At 35.4% G+C, this 16,157-nt stretch overlaps 1 protein-coding gene across 1 annotated transcript in view; it reads left to right on the top strand.

Moving 5' to 3' along the window:
• The first annotated feature begins 10,113 nt into the window (after nt 1–10,113).
• The window catches only part of LOC138705892 (uncharacterized), a 250,743-nt gene continuing 244,699 nt past the window's right edge, over nt 10,114–16,157 (top strand). The window contains exons 1-2 of the mRNA XM_069834630.1: nt 10,114–10,245; nt 13,256–13,361. Coding sequence (XP_069690731.1) covers nt 13,266–13,361 — 96 coding nt within the window. The 5' untranslated portion in view covers nt 10,114–10,245; nt 13,256–13,265. The remainder of the gene's footprint in view (nt 10,246–13,255; nt 13,362–16,157) is intronic.

A 16,157-nucleotide genomic window follows, 5' to 3' on the forward strand; every position in this document is an offset into this window, starting at 1 on the left:
ATGTAATAGTTCAGGAACACATAGATTATTTCGTGGACACACTCTCGGAAATAAAAATAGTCTTTATAACTGACTGCGAAAAGAAGTTAATTGTTTTTCCTTTTCTTTTATACAAAGAGATTCCATTCCTGTCGCAGTGTGGTCTTGTCTGTGTTTTAAATTATCTGTGGTGAAGAGGGAATTCTAGTGATATATTTGCGAGCGTACAGAAAAGTAAATTTTTACAAGAATGTATATGTTATTCTTTGTTCCATGACAACAGAACCTTTGCTAACTATAAATGTCTCCTTCCCATAGATTAATGGTTCCCAAACGTTTTGAAGGCGCGACTCACTTATGGGTGAGACTTCCTTTTGTTATCCATCTCCCAAATACTATTTTGGTACTTAACCACACTCTATAGAAAATAACTATAATTTTATTCAAAACCAATGCATACCACACAAAGAACGACAAAAATAGACGTAGGCCTATGTGGTGTAAAATTATACTAAGCCTAAATATTAAGTAAAAATCATTTCTAATACTTCAAACTATTACCATCATTGCCTTGCAATAATAGTTCTGTACAAAGTGGTAAATTTCAGCAAAAGAAAAGCTTTATAAGCTCGTATTTTCAGCAAAATTAGTGAAGACATGAGTTCGTTATATGAAAATATTATTTATCATAAGAAAGTAAGACGGCTTTCGTGGAGTAATGTGCTGAAAAGATTTGGAGTTAAGAGCAGAACTTTTATTGTACCGGTACATGCAAGACGAGAAAGCTGAATATGCACACATATTTCCCAGTTCTCTTTGGTTTCTTATATTGGTCTTCCTTGCTTATATTTTCTAACACTTAAGCACTTTGAATAGTAGTTTGCAATGCATGATGTTAATATAATAATAGTCAGGAATAAACTCAGCGGATTTATAAAGAAATCTCATTTTTGGTCAATGTTACTTGACAAAAAAAATTTGATTCATGCCAGTGTATTAAAGAATTTATGGAAAACTTAGCTACTCATGATAGACAAATATAAAGTTTGCTTTGTCGACAAGCAATTAAATTTCCACAATTATAAAAACAGCTGTTTCAGTATTTTCCGAAAAATCTCAAAACAGTTACGACAGTAGCAGATGGTTATAGTTAATCCATTTTATACATTTTCGTTAACTGGCTGAAATTCCAGAAAGTATGAAGGAAAAACTCACTTAAATATAAATCTACTGTTGTAAAGGGTAAACTAGACTCTTTTTTCATGTAGACCAGTTTTGGATCAAAAGAATGCATGAATATCTCGAGCTTGCAAAAGTAGATAGTTTCTTAAATTTTTGTAGGCTAATATTTGAAGAGTCCACTGCAAGAATGGTGGATGTCACTTTCTTGTTGAAAATGAACCAAGACTGTCAATGCATAGCTTAAGACATATAGAATGTACATAGAGAGTTATATGGCATTAACACTGACAGTCATTGTCCAATAATGATCGGAAAATCACAGTTAAGCTTTGAGCACCAAGCATTTCAAACTTTCTATTGCTTCTCCTGAAAAATGTATTCCAAATGAAATCCATCATTCTTGTAGTGGACTCTTCATTTGCAACCTCCTTTTGTAAAAATAAATTTCTTGTCTATGACCATCATCAATACAAAAACGATAAATTTCCTTAAATTTTAAAATGATATCATTGTGTGTGTGGAATATGGAGTCCATATTTGAGAAGCTGCTTATGAAAATCAGACACATTACATTAATTATTTTTAATTTATAACTACTGAAACATGTTTATTCTTATGTTCAACGTTGTTTATGTTGCTAAATAATAATAGAAATAATTAAGGAAGGGCATGCAATATATATTCTCTTCAAATGAAGCGACATTACGAAATTGGTCCCAGCTAGAACAAAAATTTAATTATGATTCACATGTACGTGTCTATTATTACCAGGCTTCGGCCTAGGGACACAGAGTAACCAGTATGAGATTTACAGTACTGGCTGTCACCCGACTGCAACACCACAGGTGGGTCCGTAATGTGCATTACCGTTGTGTGTAGGCCTATTGCTGCTTGGCTGCGGTACGTGTAACAGGCTTCAACGTAGGGACACCTGATTGAAGGTTACAACTCACGTTAATACTTTAATGGTAGACATTTATTGTCTACACTAGGAATGTACTGTATATACTGCATCTATATAGGGTGAAATATATTTTGTGCCGTACTGTTTACATGTTGAGATACGAAGTAACGGCGCTCTCCATCTCCCACTCCACTCGACCAACGCGGCACTATCGTCCGTGCGTTCTGAACTTCATGCGTTTCAATGCTCAGGACCGAAGCCTGACTATTACTTAAATATTTCAGAACTCCCTATTAAAAATCATACGAGTGGTCGCACAGGTCCGTAGCTGCTTTCGACGCGAAATATTTCTGAGAGGGACGTGCCCTCATGCCCGTAGCGAGTGGCAGTTGCGTCTTTGGGCGTGGTCACACAAGTTAAATTAGTTCATGGTCTAACTACTGACAACATTAACATTCGGCTGTGGCTTAGAGTGTTGATAACAATCATTTGAAATTGTGTAATTCTTTCTTGTTTCACTACGGATTCGGAAACAGGTGCCCATTCTCAATGCAGAAGAAGATATATTCTACGTCTGAAAGTATTCCTAGTATAATAGCGCTAAGGTACAAAAAGCCCACTAAAGGCTGCAGAGCTAAACTTCGAGCCCCTCCTCCGTACAAAAGGAAAATGACAAACTACGTTCTGCGCGTTAAGATGCTCATCTAAATTGTAATCCAACAGAAAACCAAAATCAGGACCCTAGCTAACAAGATGAAATTTGTGGACGGTGCGCGTAGCAATCCATGTACTTACGTCAGCTGTTTATGACGATTATAAAATATACTTAACAGAATTGTAATAATTTTAACAAATCCTGTCCAACTCCATTTCTCTTTATCACACTTTCTACTTTAATTCGCAGAGTTTTGAAATTGGGCCTCTGGCATAGAAAGTCGACGCTTCAGTCATTTGTTCAACGTTTCGCAAATTAAAGGCTGAAGTCTCTGAACTTCAATTTTACGTACGATGACAATGTATGTTCCAGGCTTTAGATAAGGGGACTCTTTGCATCCAACTCGAAGTGAGATAGCGAATTGGTAGCTGAAGCAAATCTCTAATCCTGCTGAGTACGAATGTTAGGTGGAAACCTTGGAGGTATCCAACCCGAAAACCCTGAAATTTGTCTTTCTGTGCAGTGGACCTTGTTGATATTCTACAGACGAGCTTTCAATTTCCCTCTCGTTTGCTGTCAATTCAAATAAAAAGCCCAATTAATGTTATGTGGTGGTGAAGCCGAACTTCTGTATAGACTAATCTGTTGAGCGAAACAGAGAGCCGCAACAAGCGTTCACTTTCTGTCCCTGTAGGTTCATTTCTAGGAAATATCCAACATTTCCGGTCATTCCTCTTCTACATCAGAAATCAGAAACAATGAGATCATCTCGTTAATTAACACCAAACAGCTCAAGTTCTACGCGGAACTGTTGCACATCAGTGAGTATGACAGATTTTGTTCTCCCTTTATCAGCTTAACAGGTTCACTGTTATCATCCGATTCAATAGCTTTGATGCCACCGCTCGACACAACAGGGAAAATACAAGTCGTGACACACACATCACGAGGAAAACACATTTTCACTTTCTATCAGGAATCTGATCCAGACGGATGTATAATTTCAGATTCTAATTTCACGTCTAAAAATTCTCATTCTTAAAAAGTACCGTACTGACATAGGTGTAAAAGCATCTATATACGTTACTGCATTTCATATAATAAAATCACTGCATGTTTCTCCTAAACGGCGGTTACTTTAATTTTAACATTTATCTGAGTGTCCCATTTCAAGAGCAACGCCTCGAAACTGTAATTACCTAGCCCGAGTAAACCATGGGAGGTTGAATATTTTACACTAGGATAATGATGATTGCTATGGTAGTGGTAATGATAATGAATTAATGTAACACTGTCCCAATTTTAAACTTTATCTCTTAAGCAGGCTTAGAATCCGGGACACTTTAGCAACCAATGTACGCCCAACTTAATTATAGAGTTCCTTGAACATAATAGACAGACATACTGTGAATGTAAACAACGACGTCAATGTGCTTTTTTATATTCTACTGTTAAGGGGTTAGGTAAAGCTTACAGTAGTAATATTTTGGAAATATTCAACATTTCTTTCCTCCATTACTGTATCTTGTACAAAAATGTGTAAAAAATGTGTAAGACACTGTCCTTCTGCTATATGAAAAAAATATTTTTACGATTTAATAAGAATTATTTACATTTTTTTTTTTTTTCAAAATTCAATTCACTGTGCAGTGATGAAGCGTTTCCCACATAACTCAAAAACTATCCAACATTCTGTGATGAAATTTTTTGTGTGTATTTATGCATGTCATATCTACAATATAATACAAAAGTGCTTTTCTACGTTTGATAAATTGTCTGAAAAAAAAATAAATTTATTTTAAAAAATGGTCAAATATCAGTATTTTATTCTAACACAAAATAAAAAAAGTATTATTTATTATGGAATGTAGTTGGAAGAGCACGATATTGTAAATATGAGTTTCAACAATAAAATAAAAGAGAACATGAAAAAGTTAACAAGTTTATGAGTTATGAGGGAAACTCTTCATCACTGCACAGTGAACCGCCACCATTTTGAATTAAAAAAAAAATATATATATAAGTTATAAATAATTTTTTTTAAATAGCAGAAGGACAGGGTTTTACACATACCAATTTTCATTATCGTACAAGATACAGTAATGAAGGAAAATATGTTGCATATTCTCAAAAAGTTTACTGCTGTAAGCTGTACCTAACTCCTTAATTGAAAATGAAGTAGGATACATACTTCACAAGTTTTCATGTCCCTCTGTGACAATGATGTCTTTAGCGTTACAATGAACAACCATGTAGTACATACTTCCAACTAGTTCGAAAAAACTCTTCACTATAGGCCTATATTGAAAATGCACTGTGATGGCCTGAGTTCGTTTCGTAGGTAGAGACGGAAGAATACTGTACCTCTGATCACGAATCGGATTGTACTCTAACGCACAGGCAAACAAAACTCACCGCGCCACCTAACTCCATCTATACTCCGGTTGCATATTAACTTCACTTCATTCTTAAGTTGTCTCGGATCCTAAGTCTGCTCTTAAGCAATACTTGTAACTGACTGTATCTGAGCTATTGATTTACGTCATGTGGCCCATAAAGTACTATCAAAAAACATCTTGTAAGTTCTAAGTTCTAAAATTACAGCTTATATAACCCAATAGACGTAACATATTGCATCGGATGATTGAAAACCATATGGTTTCAACATTATGTTTGCCCAGCATTTCACGTCTTTATTGTGAGTGCTTACATAATATTTTCCTACACACATAGATTGTCTATGGCGGGCCTGTTGGCCATCAAGATCACCAAAATTCATTAGCCTGGACTTTTTTCTGCGGCGCTACTTTAAAATTAAAAAAATCAGATTACTGACAAAACAATACAAACATATTAGAAAATTAAATTTTTAAACCAGCACAGATAAACATTTATTTAAATAATAAATAAGGCGTTTGAATAAAGGATTATCGTGATAGGATAAGGTCCCTACTCTGGTGAATGACGAGAAGCACTTGAACAGGATTGTGTCACCAGTGGGTACGATTTATTCTGCTCCTAGGATCTTCACGAGATTCTGAAAATCAGTGGTTCGCCATTCTGAGCTCTATTTAGAGTTCAATTATTATTGTAGTTACCCGGAGCCCCTCCTTACGCGCCAGATGGGTAGGCAACCGTTGAAGCCACCAGGCTGATATGTTGTGCTCTTGGCGACTTTCTCGACTTTCGTTTCTTCTATCAGGCTAGCAATGGGACGATGATCCAAAGTTGCCTGCAAAAATATTTGTTGTGCCTCCTCTGCGATCTTTTTAAATACCCTGTGCTAATAATATTGTAGATTATACAATATTACCAAAAAAATTGGAGAAGTAAATCTACCAGAAGATTAGTGGAGAACGGAAGCGATTGGTTTGGCATGTATGCATATGATTCCGGTTTAACAAATGTTTTATAAACTTACAAACCAAAACGAAGTACAGAAATAAACGTCATTAAATTTTGTTTTGGCCCAATTTTGAAATCAGTCAGATATTTCAGGCATGTGGACGTTTTTAATAAGTTTTCTCCATTTTCTCTATCTTCCCAGACATCATCTTCTAACCCTCTGTCTCTCGTAATTGACCAAATTTCCTGCTGCCATATTCTTTTTGGTCTTTATGTTTTATCTTCTCTGCTGGTATCCATTCGTGTACTATTTTAGATATTCTCTCTTCCAGCATTCTTCTTAGATGCCCATGTAATTCTGTCGTATTTATATACACTGTGTAATCGAATAATCAATCTCTATACCCCTATTAATTCTCTAATCACGATATTCCTAACTTTACGTTTCCTGGATATTTCGACTCATCGCCGCCAAAATTCTATTTCGGTGGATAATAATTTATAATTCTTTTAAATTTCACGATTCTGAAACATAACATAGTAGAGAGAAACACTTCATTAATTGAAGTTGTGTATCATCTCAGGTGACTATATAAGATCCAGAAACAAAAACATAAATAAAATAAAATAAAAAATTCACTTTAAAGAAGAAAAACATAGAAGACCCTACCTAGATAACGAGATTTGAAAGATGCAATTTAAAAAACTCTAAGTAGAATATGAATTATTATACAATTTCAAGGAAAAAATAGTTCCGGGATCGTCTCAATTTTTCCCTTTATGTCCACACACCTCAAGTGGGCTGACAAGACGCCAGAAACCCAACATTGAGTGCACACAAACTCAGTCAAAAGGTCCCGGGATCGGTATACGGCCCCGGAACAATTTTTCCCTTGAAATTATTTAAGTTTATTTCACAGGCCTGAAAGTCAGATTTGCATAATATACACGTCACTGTAGGTACTCGTGCTTAATAGAAAACCACAATTCAAGTCACACAGAGTTTGTGTGCACTCAAAGTTGGGTTTCTGGCATCTTGCCAGCCCACTGGAGGTGTGTGGATATAGGCATAAATGGAAAAATTGAGGCGGTGTTGGGTGCAGAGTCTGGGTAGCTTAGTCCGTAGAGCGTTGGCGCTCTCAGCCAAAGGTCCCGGGATCGATACCCGGTTCCGGAACAATTTTTTCCTTGAAATTATTCAAGTCTGCTCCACAGGGAGCTATATCTGAAAGCAGATTTGCATAAATTACTGTATTATGTAACAGATACAAGGAATCTTGCAAGATATTTCTACACATTTTAACAATGGTTTCGTTCCAAATTCTGAAAGAACATAACAAATTATTTGTGAATTTGAAGCACGTATCCCGGGAGCCAAAAAGGAGACCCTTTACCTCCCATGCAATTACAGAAAAGTTATAGCTCTCACCAAGGTGAGAGATGCATGGGCAATAATTATATGGTCTCCTCCTTTGCTCTCACGTTTATAGCTTGATTATCATTCTATTCTTAAGCGAATTGTTCGGTCAAGAACAAAGTCTTGTTTGGCTGTTCTATTGGTGGCTACGACAGAGTGAATCTAAAGGTTGTGTTCAACCTTACGGAGAATATAGTAGTTCATACAGGCCTACAACATTTATCGAATACGAACCCATGCTGTGGGAAATAATCCTGAGCCAGTACGGGGCTATAAATGTTATGAAGTATATGATGGACAACATACAGTACCATTGAAGTAATAATACTGTACTGGACGAAATAGTCATACATATTACGCCTCAACACAACAATTAACGTTGAATAGTACAGTATATTACAGCGAAAGGTTTTCTAAATGGCGACAACCATTTTAAATGCAGGCATTATATCCTCTAAGAAAATTCTGGCACAATCTCTCAAACATCCTAAGCAACATCCAAGTGCTGCAAGTGTCCTGGCCACTAACGTTTCCTGCTCTTGATATGGCCCCAAAAGAAGTAACCGAGGGACATTAAATCAGGGGAGCGGGCTAGCCATGGAACCGGACCTCCTCTTCCGATCCAACGTCCGGGACAGTGGTTAGGACACTTGCAGCATATCATGTGATTTGGGAGAAATCTGGGACATTTGGAAGAGTGCGCTAGAATTTCCTTAGAAGATATTACACCTACATTGAAAATATGGTCGCTATTTCGAAAATCTTTTGCTGTAATGTACCGCAATATTCGAAATTAACTTATATGTATGTTTAATACAGTATTATTACTTCATTGGTAACATTCATAACCTTACATTGACTCAGAATTACTTTCTAGATCATGGGTTTATATTCTATAAATTTTGTATATCGATCACTCTATATGCTAAGTAAATTTGAGCACAACCTCTTGATTCATTCTGTATATCAGCTCGACGATGACTTCCATCTGCATCGAGACAGTGTACTTCATACACCCCCAATCTTGTTTTCTAAGGGCTGTGGCAATGGCTGATCTTACTCTTCAGTTTTAAATTAGAGCTTTAAATGTTTGTCCCATAGACGACATTAAGATATATGGATCATATGAGAAAACAAAGAGGAAGGCAGAAAATAGGAAAGATTGGAGAAAGCTGTGTTTGCAGTGAAAGACCTGCACTGAATGAATGAATGAATGAATGAATGAATGAATGAATGAATGAATGAATGAATGAATGAATGAATGAATGAATGAATGAATGAATGAATGAATGAAATACCATTTTATCCTCCGGCGTGGCTATGTTCTTATTCGATTTTCACCAAATGATCGGAGTTACGGTCCCTGCGTGAGAAATTTAGTTCATGCGTTGTATTGTGAATGTCCTATGATGCCTCTGCTCATGCCGATCTTATGACCAATTAAGCCCGCATTTTGTGAGAAGACTAATGTAAGATGAAATGAATCTTCATCACCCCACAATTGTATGTAAGTCTGACAAAAGGAGAGATTAAGCTAAGGAAGGAAGGAAGGAAGAAAGAAAGAAAAAAGAGAAAGAAAGAAAGAAAGTAAGAAAAAAGAGGAAGAAAGAAAGAAGAACGAAGAAGAAAGAAAAATAAATAAAGAAAGAAGAATGAGGAAGAAAGAAAGATAAAGAATGAAAGAAAGAAAGAAAGAAAGAAAGAAGAACGAGGAGGAAAAAAAGAAAGAAAGAAAGAGAAAGAAAGAAAATAAAAAGGAAGAAAGTAAAGAGAGGGAGAGAGAGAAATAAAGAAAATAAAGAGAAAAAGAATATGCCATATTTTAACGTTTATATTATTATACAGTCACTTATTTATGCTTGATAAATTGCGTCTACTGTAATATAAATTCCTAAACACTTAAATTATCGCAATGTTCTTTAATTGTCAATCTTCTTCCAGAATCAAATTTTTCGGGTCGTCCCCAATTGCCATTCATTATGTTTTACTTAAGCATACAAAGCCCCACTTTTCTTACTCCTAAAGTTTTCTTAGCATAAAATATTCCAAAACATCATAATACTATGCTACTGACAATTGTTCATCGGCAAAATTTAAGTTGTTATATTGATATCTCCAATAAACAATCCCATATTTGAATATTTCTTCTGCTAAGAGACATAAAATTTTACTTTTAATTTTTAATATACGTAGCCTACTCATACAGTAGATGATGATGATTATGATCATGATAAAATTACATGACATTATTGTGACCAGTGATATCGGTGTCACACTTCTTTTTGTACTTAATTTCAACTATTTTATTGCACACAAAACTGCCTAATGAACGCACTCAGTGAAACTGGCAAAATATCAAATTCATTCATGATCATTCAGCCTGAAATCACGCTTGTTCCGGAGTCAGATGTCAACCGCGGCCATCGAGATAGATCGCTTTTACGCTTAGTCTCCTTATTCGCTTTGCCTCGTCACTCATGCATCGCTCTCCCTCTCTTTCTCTCCGCTTCTCTCGCTGTGTCTGTGTGTTCTGGATCTCACTACCGGACCACGCCTCTAACACCCTTATCACCCCCTCCCGTAGAATCCACACTAAGAGCACATTTTCCTCTCGCCACCCCCTCGACCCACTGTGGAAACCCTATAAAACGCGGCGCCCGAACCCCGGGAGGTCTTCAGAACAGGTGGTTGCTGTCGGCGTCACTGACACCTCCGTCATCAGATCTCGCTCAGTTCGATTCGCAACTCTCGTCTACTTTTTTGGTAATTTCACGTTATTCACTACTGGTTTTCAACGAGTGTCATTCAAACTCAACACGTTCAGCTTCACTGTCTTTTTTAGTTATGTATTATTCGTTAAAATTGCGTGTCATTGCTTTTCGATCTCACATTCTAATCAGTTCAGTGGACATAATCAGGAGAATAAACGTTTGCATTCAACTGTCTCTACGATTTAAAAAAGAAACGTTTGCTTTCTGTCTTTTTCTTTTCGTACAAATTGAAAAATATACATAAAATATTGAATTTTAAAATTATCTGGATATATATTTTAGGTAAACAAAGAACACTTCTGAAGTATCACTTGAAGAAAATGAAGTTACTTTCTTCAAACGTTTAAGAATTCACATCTACAAACTTGTATAGCATACATCAATTACCATTAAAAAATATCTCTTACGCAAGCTTAGCGGCAACAATTTTCACTTTAATTATTATGAAGATAAAATATCGAAATATGAAAGAAAAAAATGAATAAAAGTTGTTCAATTTTAAAATTGGATAATTTAGAGAAAAAGAAAAAAAAAAAGTGTTTTTTTTTTAAACGTCTAAGTAAAACGTTATTTCCTTAATTTCTGTAAGGACGAATCTATAAATGTGTCGTTTATATCTTCATAATTTCTAATTATCAATTATTTGAGCTTATCGATGGTGGTGTTGCAATTTAATTTTCGAACAACTCATAAGAAAGCTGCCTATTTTAAATATTTTTAGCCTTAAGTGCAACGGCGTATTGATATTGCAAATGTCTACACAAATCTGGTTGATTTTACGTAGTTGATTCGTTAATTACAAAGTAATCAGACAACAGAAATTTAAAAATGTATTGCTCCTCTTTTTTCAAATAAAGTTATTTGAAATATTCAAAATAACAAATAACATCAGTTTTGATACTTTGTGTGAATTGTAGTTACACGCCAGGATTCTCTATAAAATCCCACTGGAAGTTCGCCCAAATTAAAGTCATCACAGTTCATGTTTGGTCACAGGGTCTAAATAAAAAAAATATCTAAAATTATATACAACCATTTTAATGTTCACGAAAAATTCTTTACATTTTCTGTGCGAAAAAGTTTCGTTTTTTTTTTTTTTTAACTTGTTGATAACAAACGTAATGTGTAATATTGTAATAATTTCGAAAATTTCGCAAAAAGAAAATAGAAAATTGTTCTATTCTACTTTACTTGCTCTCCAACCTATTACGTCGAAAGTCGCGAATACAATGTGTCGTTATACCAAAATTGATGCAAATCTCTTTCACAAAATTATTTTGAAGATTTAAATAATTAATTTTGCTAGCAGCCGTGTTCGAAAATGTTATTGCGCGTCAATTTATATTGAAACGGCCGTACGCTGTATTCCACATAGAACACGATTATTTGCCTTGTGTTGTCCTAGTGTATGTAATATGTAGTGCTGACTCCATGTCACAGAAGCCACCAAGTACACTTCTATTGTCAGACTGAATAAGCTCCCAGTATGAACTCTAGATTACATCTCGGACTAAGGTCATGAAAAGCTCAATGAAAAATGATTTCGTTTATTTAGGACTTTTCGATATTGACCGTTTAATCTCGACGGCTTCATTCTAATATTGCTATTAAACTCATTCTTTAGTCTTTTGATAATGAAGAATAACTATATTTTCAACAATATAAGATAATTTAATTTTTTTACATATTTTACAAAGAAAATGGGCAAAAACCTAACCACATCAAGACACTCGCAGTAGAGCTGAGTACACAGCGTGCGTTACTTGGCGATATATCAAATGGCTGCAAAGCCGCGAGTTAGTAATCCAATTTGCCTGTAAAGTTACGAAGGCCCTTCAACTTCCGAAGTATTTTAATTATTTCGACGTTCCCTGTCTTGGTATTTATAGTCACTGCTGTAAATTCGAGTCCGGTATTAAAGTTAACGGAAGCTAGTTTTCAATGAATTTCTTCAGCGTAGGTGTGTTATATATCTTACCTTATAAAACGACAGACGTGTTGGGTAATAAAGTTATTAATTTTATTATCTTTTTTTTTTGTTTTATAATCAATTCTATCTAATGATCCTCTTTCATCTTACTTTTGGCGGCTAGGGTAATGCATTATTTATAAATCTATGCGAATACTAGCCAATTATTCATGCAATAAATGATGAAATAGGAAGAGCTGTTAATATACAAATTTGTACAAGTTATATTAATAATAATAATAATAATAATAATAATAATAATAATAATAATAATAATTCATTTCAATGTAATTTTGTAAACTGATGGTCAAAAATGCTTATTCTAGTCAAGTTGCAAATTCAACTTTTAAAGTTTCTTTCATTTGTTAAAATAAGTTTGCGTTGATGAGATCACTATGTTGAAAAGTTGAAAAAGAAAAAAAAAAAAAAAAAAAGATCGAGACCTCCAGGAAATAACCGCGTTGCATATGTTAGTTATAATAAGTATACTCGTCCACTTGATCTGTAACTTCTCCTCACAGAATCGTACTCTGTATTCGGTACACTGCTATAGATAAAATGTTCAAATGTCGAGAATAACTGAAGTTTGCAGTACATTGAAACAAAAACTGAATTTAAGAGTCCTTTAATAATGAAACGGTCCTACAGGAAGTCATTTATCAAGATTAATTTAATATATTTACTTGGTTGAGAATGTGTACTCCTTTACCGCAAGAGAGTTCGCTTCAGTTTTCTGTAATAAGATACGATGTCATTCTGTTTGCCTCATTGTAACCTGATATTTGCGAGAATACGAGCTTTTAAAATTAGTGAGGTTGCTTTAGGAATCCCAGAAGATACAAGATTTCGGTAGTTGTAGTCTAACAAATACTTACTTAAATTTATGCAATCGGTAGTACAAGTCAAAAAAATCGTCAGACATAACTAATTTAAACAACGGTGAAGCCGTTCGAGTGACACAAAGGCGGAAAGTCGCTCATTCAGTAATTATTCCAGGAAGAGCGAATGCTAATTTCTTTGCTTGTCTCTGCAGCCCGTCTGTGATGGCCAGTCTGCTCAGCTCAAGCATGAAGTTCCTGGCTTTCCTGCTGGTCTCAATCGCGGTGCTGACCGTGCCCAGCAGCGCCACTCCGGCGCAGGTGAGTACAACAACACAGTGTCTTCTCTCGGTACAATAGGCAGGTTCAAACAAAGTTCATAGGTTAGAGTGGAACCCAACTAGAACAAATGTTTTGAAACAAGTTCCGGTCTGTGAGTCGCCTGCCTGTATCGAACTTTAGCATTACTGTGCCAAAAGCCGCACTTATAACTAATGTCACGGATAAACAAATGTTTCTCACCTTTTCGTGACCCTTTTGAATTAAAGTTTACGTGTCTTGACGCATTTTATGTCCCAATTTGGATAAAGGAGTTGTAAAGGTGAGCCCCTTCCTTTTCTCACAAACGACAGAAGAAAAAACAACTTTTGTAAAGTCCTTTCTAGCCGTAACATTTACAGAGTTGGGAGTGTTGAGTACAAAGTTTGAGTATATTTGTTCTTGCTGGTAGGTACTCCAAATATTTATCTCTACTTTGATTATTTTTACAGCGACATTTTGAATGTAGCAGTAGCTATCTTCCTTCACATTTCGTTCTTGTTGGAAAGTTTCTTTTAGTGATCTTTATCATTAAACTTTCAGAGCACCTCTTCGACACAAAAGCAGTAAAAGTGAAGTTTGAGTGCATGTGATCTTTCTCATACTAAGGAAACATTTCCATTCAAAGTTTTCTAGCAAGTATTTCTAGTCTTGCAGGAAATAAAATCTGGCAAAATGTCTTTCTTCCGTATTTGACGATGCAACTTGGCACATAACGCTGTAGGGTTAAATTTAAATTTGCTAAATTTAAATACAAAAGCTCAATATCATCGACACCTATAGCAAGTACACAAGAACAGTAGTTTGAAGGGCACGCGTAGTCACTGCGTTGTTGCCCGTTTGAGCTGTTGCTCCGTCTCTCTCTCTCTTTTCTCTATTTCAAGCTCAATACCTTAATTCTTAACTGCAACGCTACTGCGCACCCCTAAAATACCTCACTGTGATTATATCTCACCTTGCGTTCCTTTTTAATCCTTAAAAAATTTGCCATAAATCAGAAATTACTACTTCATAGATAACGCAGACTTCTACACTTACAATAGCCAACTGTCCGAAGACAGGTTTGAACCTCTAAGTGATACCAATAAGGCACTACTCATGAGGCAACTAAGTCAGGAGATAGTGGTGTAGGATGACCAATTTATTTCCTATTCCACTACATACATCGCCGACTAGCTACATATTACACAAATCAGACTTTAAATATATACAACAATTGTTATTCCCCTGACACAACGTCAAGTGAGATGTGCATGTCACCCAGAACCTCAATCAGTAGTAACACTGTCGATTAGAGGATATGATGATCTAAACTAATTTCAAATATAAGGGGACACTAACTGGGTCTTATAATTTAATTATGAGTACATATAACCCACGTTTACGTCCTAAAAGTGAAACCAGTGCTCAGGAGGAAATGACATATGTGTATTTCATTCTTTAAAAGAGTGTTCCTTCGTCGCTTCTGTTATGAAATTTACGGAAGTAAATAGCCTAGTTTCAAGGATTACAAAGCATTATTCTTAAATTAGCTTTCAATTGTATGTTGAATGAAGAGAATAAACAATATTTAAATAAAGTCACACTTGAAAATTTATCTTTATTATTTATATACAGGCTGGAAGTGAAATAATCCTGCAGATTGAAAGGGACGATAGGGTACACTTAAATAAATAGAAAACCTGTATTACATTTCGTGATTAAATGCACGGTTAATTAAAAAATTAAACAGGAAGTTCCAGTAGTCTGGCAACATCGCCACTGACACAGTCGTCTTTCTTCTGGTAATAAAGATGTAAGAGATCAACGAACTCAGATCTGTCTCTGTACGCGAGTCTCCTTCTCTCGCTATGACGTTGCAATCTACTCGCATCGTTCAGTGGCTTGAAAGTACTTGTTTTAAAATTAAATTTACACCAAAACCGCCAACGCTATTGAAATAAGCCAGAGGGATAAATGGTTCTTTATTAGATTTTCTATCCATATGGACAAAAATCACGATCCTACTCGCAATATTTACCGAATAAGAGAGTAATAAAACATTTTTTTCTGAGAAAACTATGGACTATCCACCAATATGATATTACAATTGTTTGTTACATACGACTTGAGTTATTCACTCTGAAAATCTGCAGGGTTACTTCACTTCCACCCTGTATATATTTACATATTAAATAATCTGAAAATAAATATTTTTATAAAAAAAATAATAAAAATACGCACAATGCAGAGCAAAAGTATTTTACTCGTCGTAGAAGTCAGATGGACAATCAGAAAAAAAAATCTGAAATATCTTCTGTTACTCATAGCAGAGCTCATAGTAATAGGTCACAACAAAAACACATTATTTCAAAGAACTGGACCTTCTCTTGTCGAGATGAAGGAGAAACTAAGCCTACAGGTATGAAGCATAACGTTACATCATCACCGGGCGAGTCGTAGAGCGGAGCGTGGAAGTTCAGGCCCGTATTCTCATGTCCCGTACTATAGTAGATTCCAATGTTACTTCCAGTGTACTATAGTGGCCCCAGTCATCCCCAATCGTCTAGTAATAAAATTATCGTGGCTGCTCATGGATCTCAAGTTCAAACCTGGCCAAAGATGATCAATTTTAAGCTTTATAAAATCTTCACTCAGTATGATTTCCTTCGAAAGTGAAGAAAAGGTGGAAAAACCTTATCGTAGATTTACAGCACATAAAAGAATTCTGTCCCTGAATAAGGTTACAGCAAAATTTACCAGTTATTTCTCACCTACGTCAAAATTCAATTCTGGGGATAGCACAATGATCCCGAATGG

This window comes from Periplaneta americana, chromosome 9 (genome assembly GCF_040183065.1).
Source record: "Periplaneta americana isolate PAMFEO1 chromosome 9, P.americana_PAMFEO1_priV1, whole genome shotgun sequence".
Lineage (NCBI taxonomy): Eukaryota > Metazoa > Arthropoda > Insecta > Blattodea > Blattidae > Periplaneta > Periplaneta americana.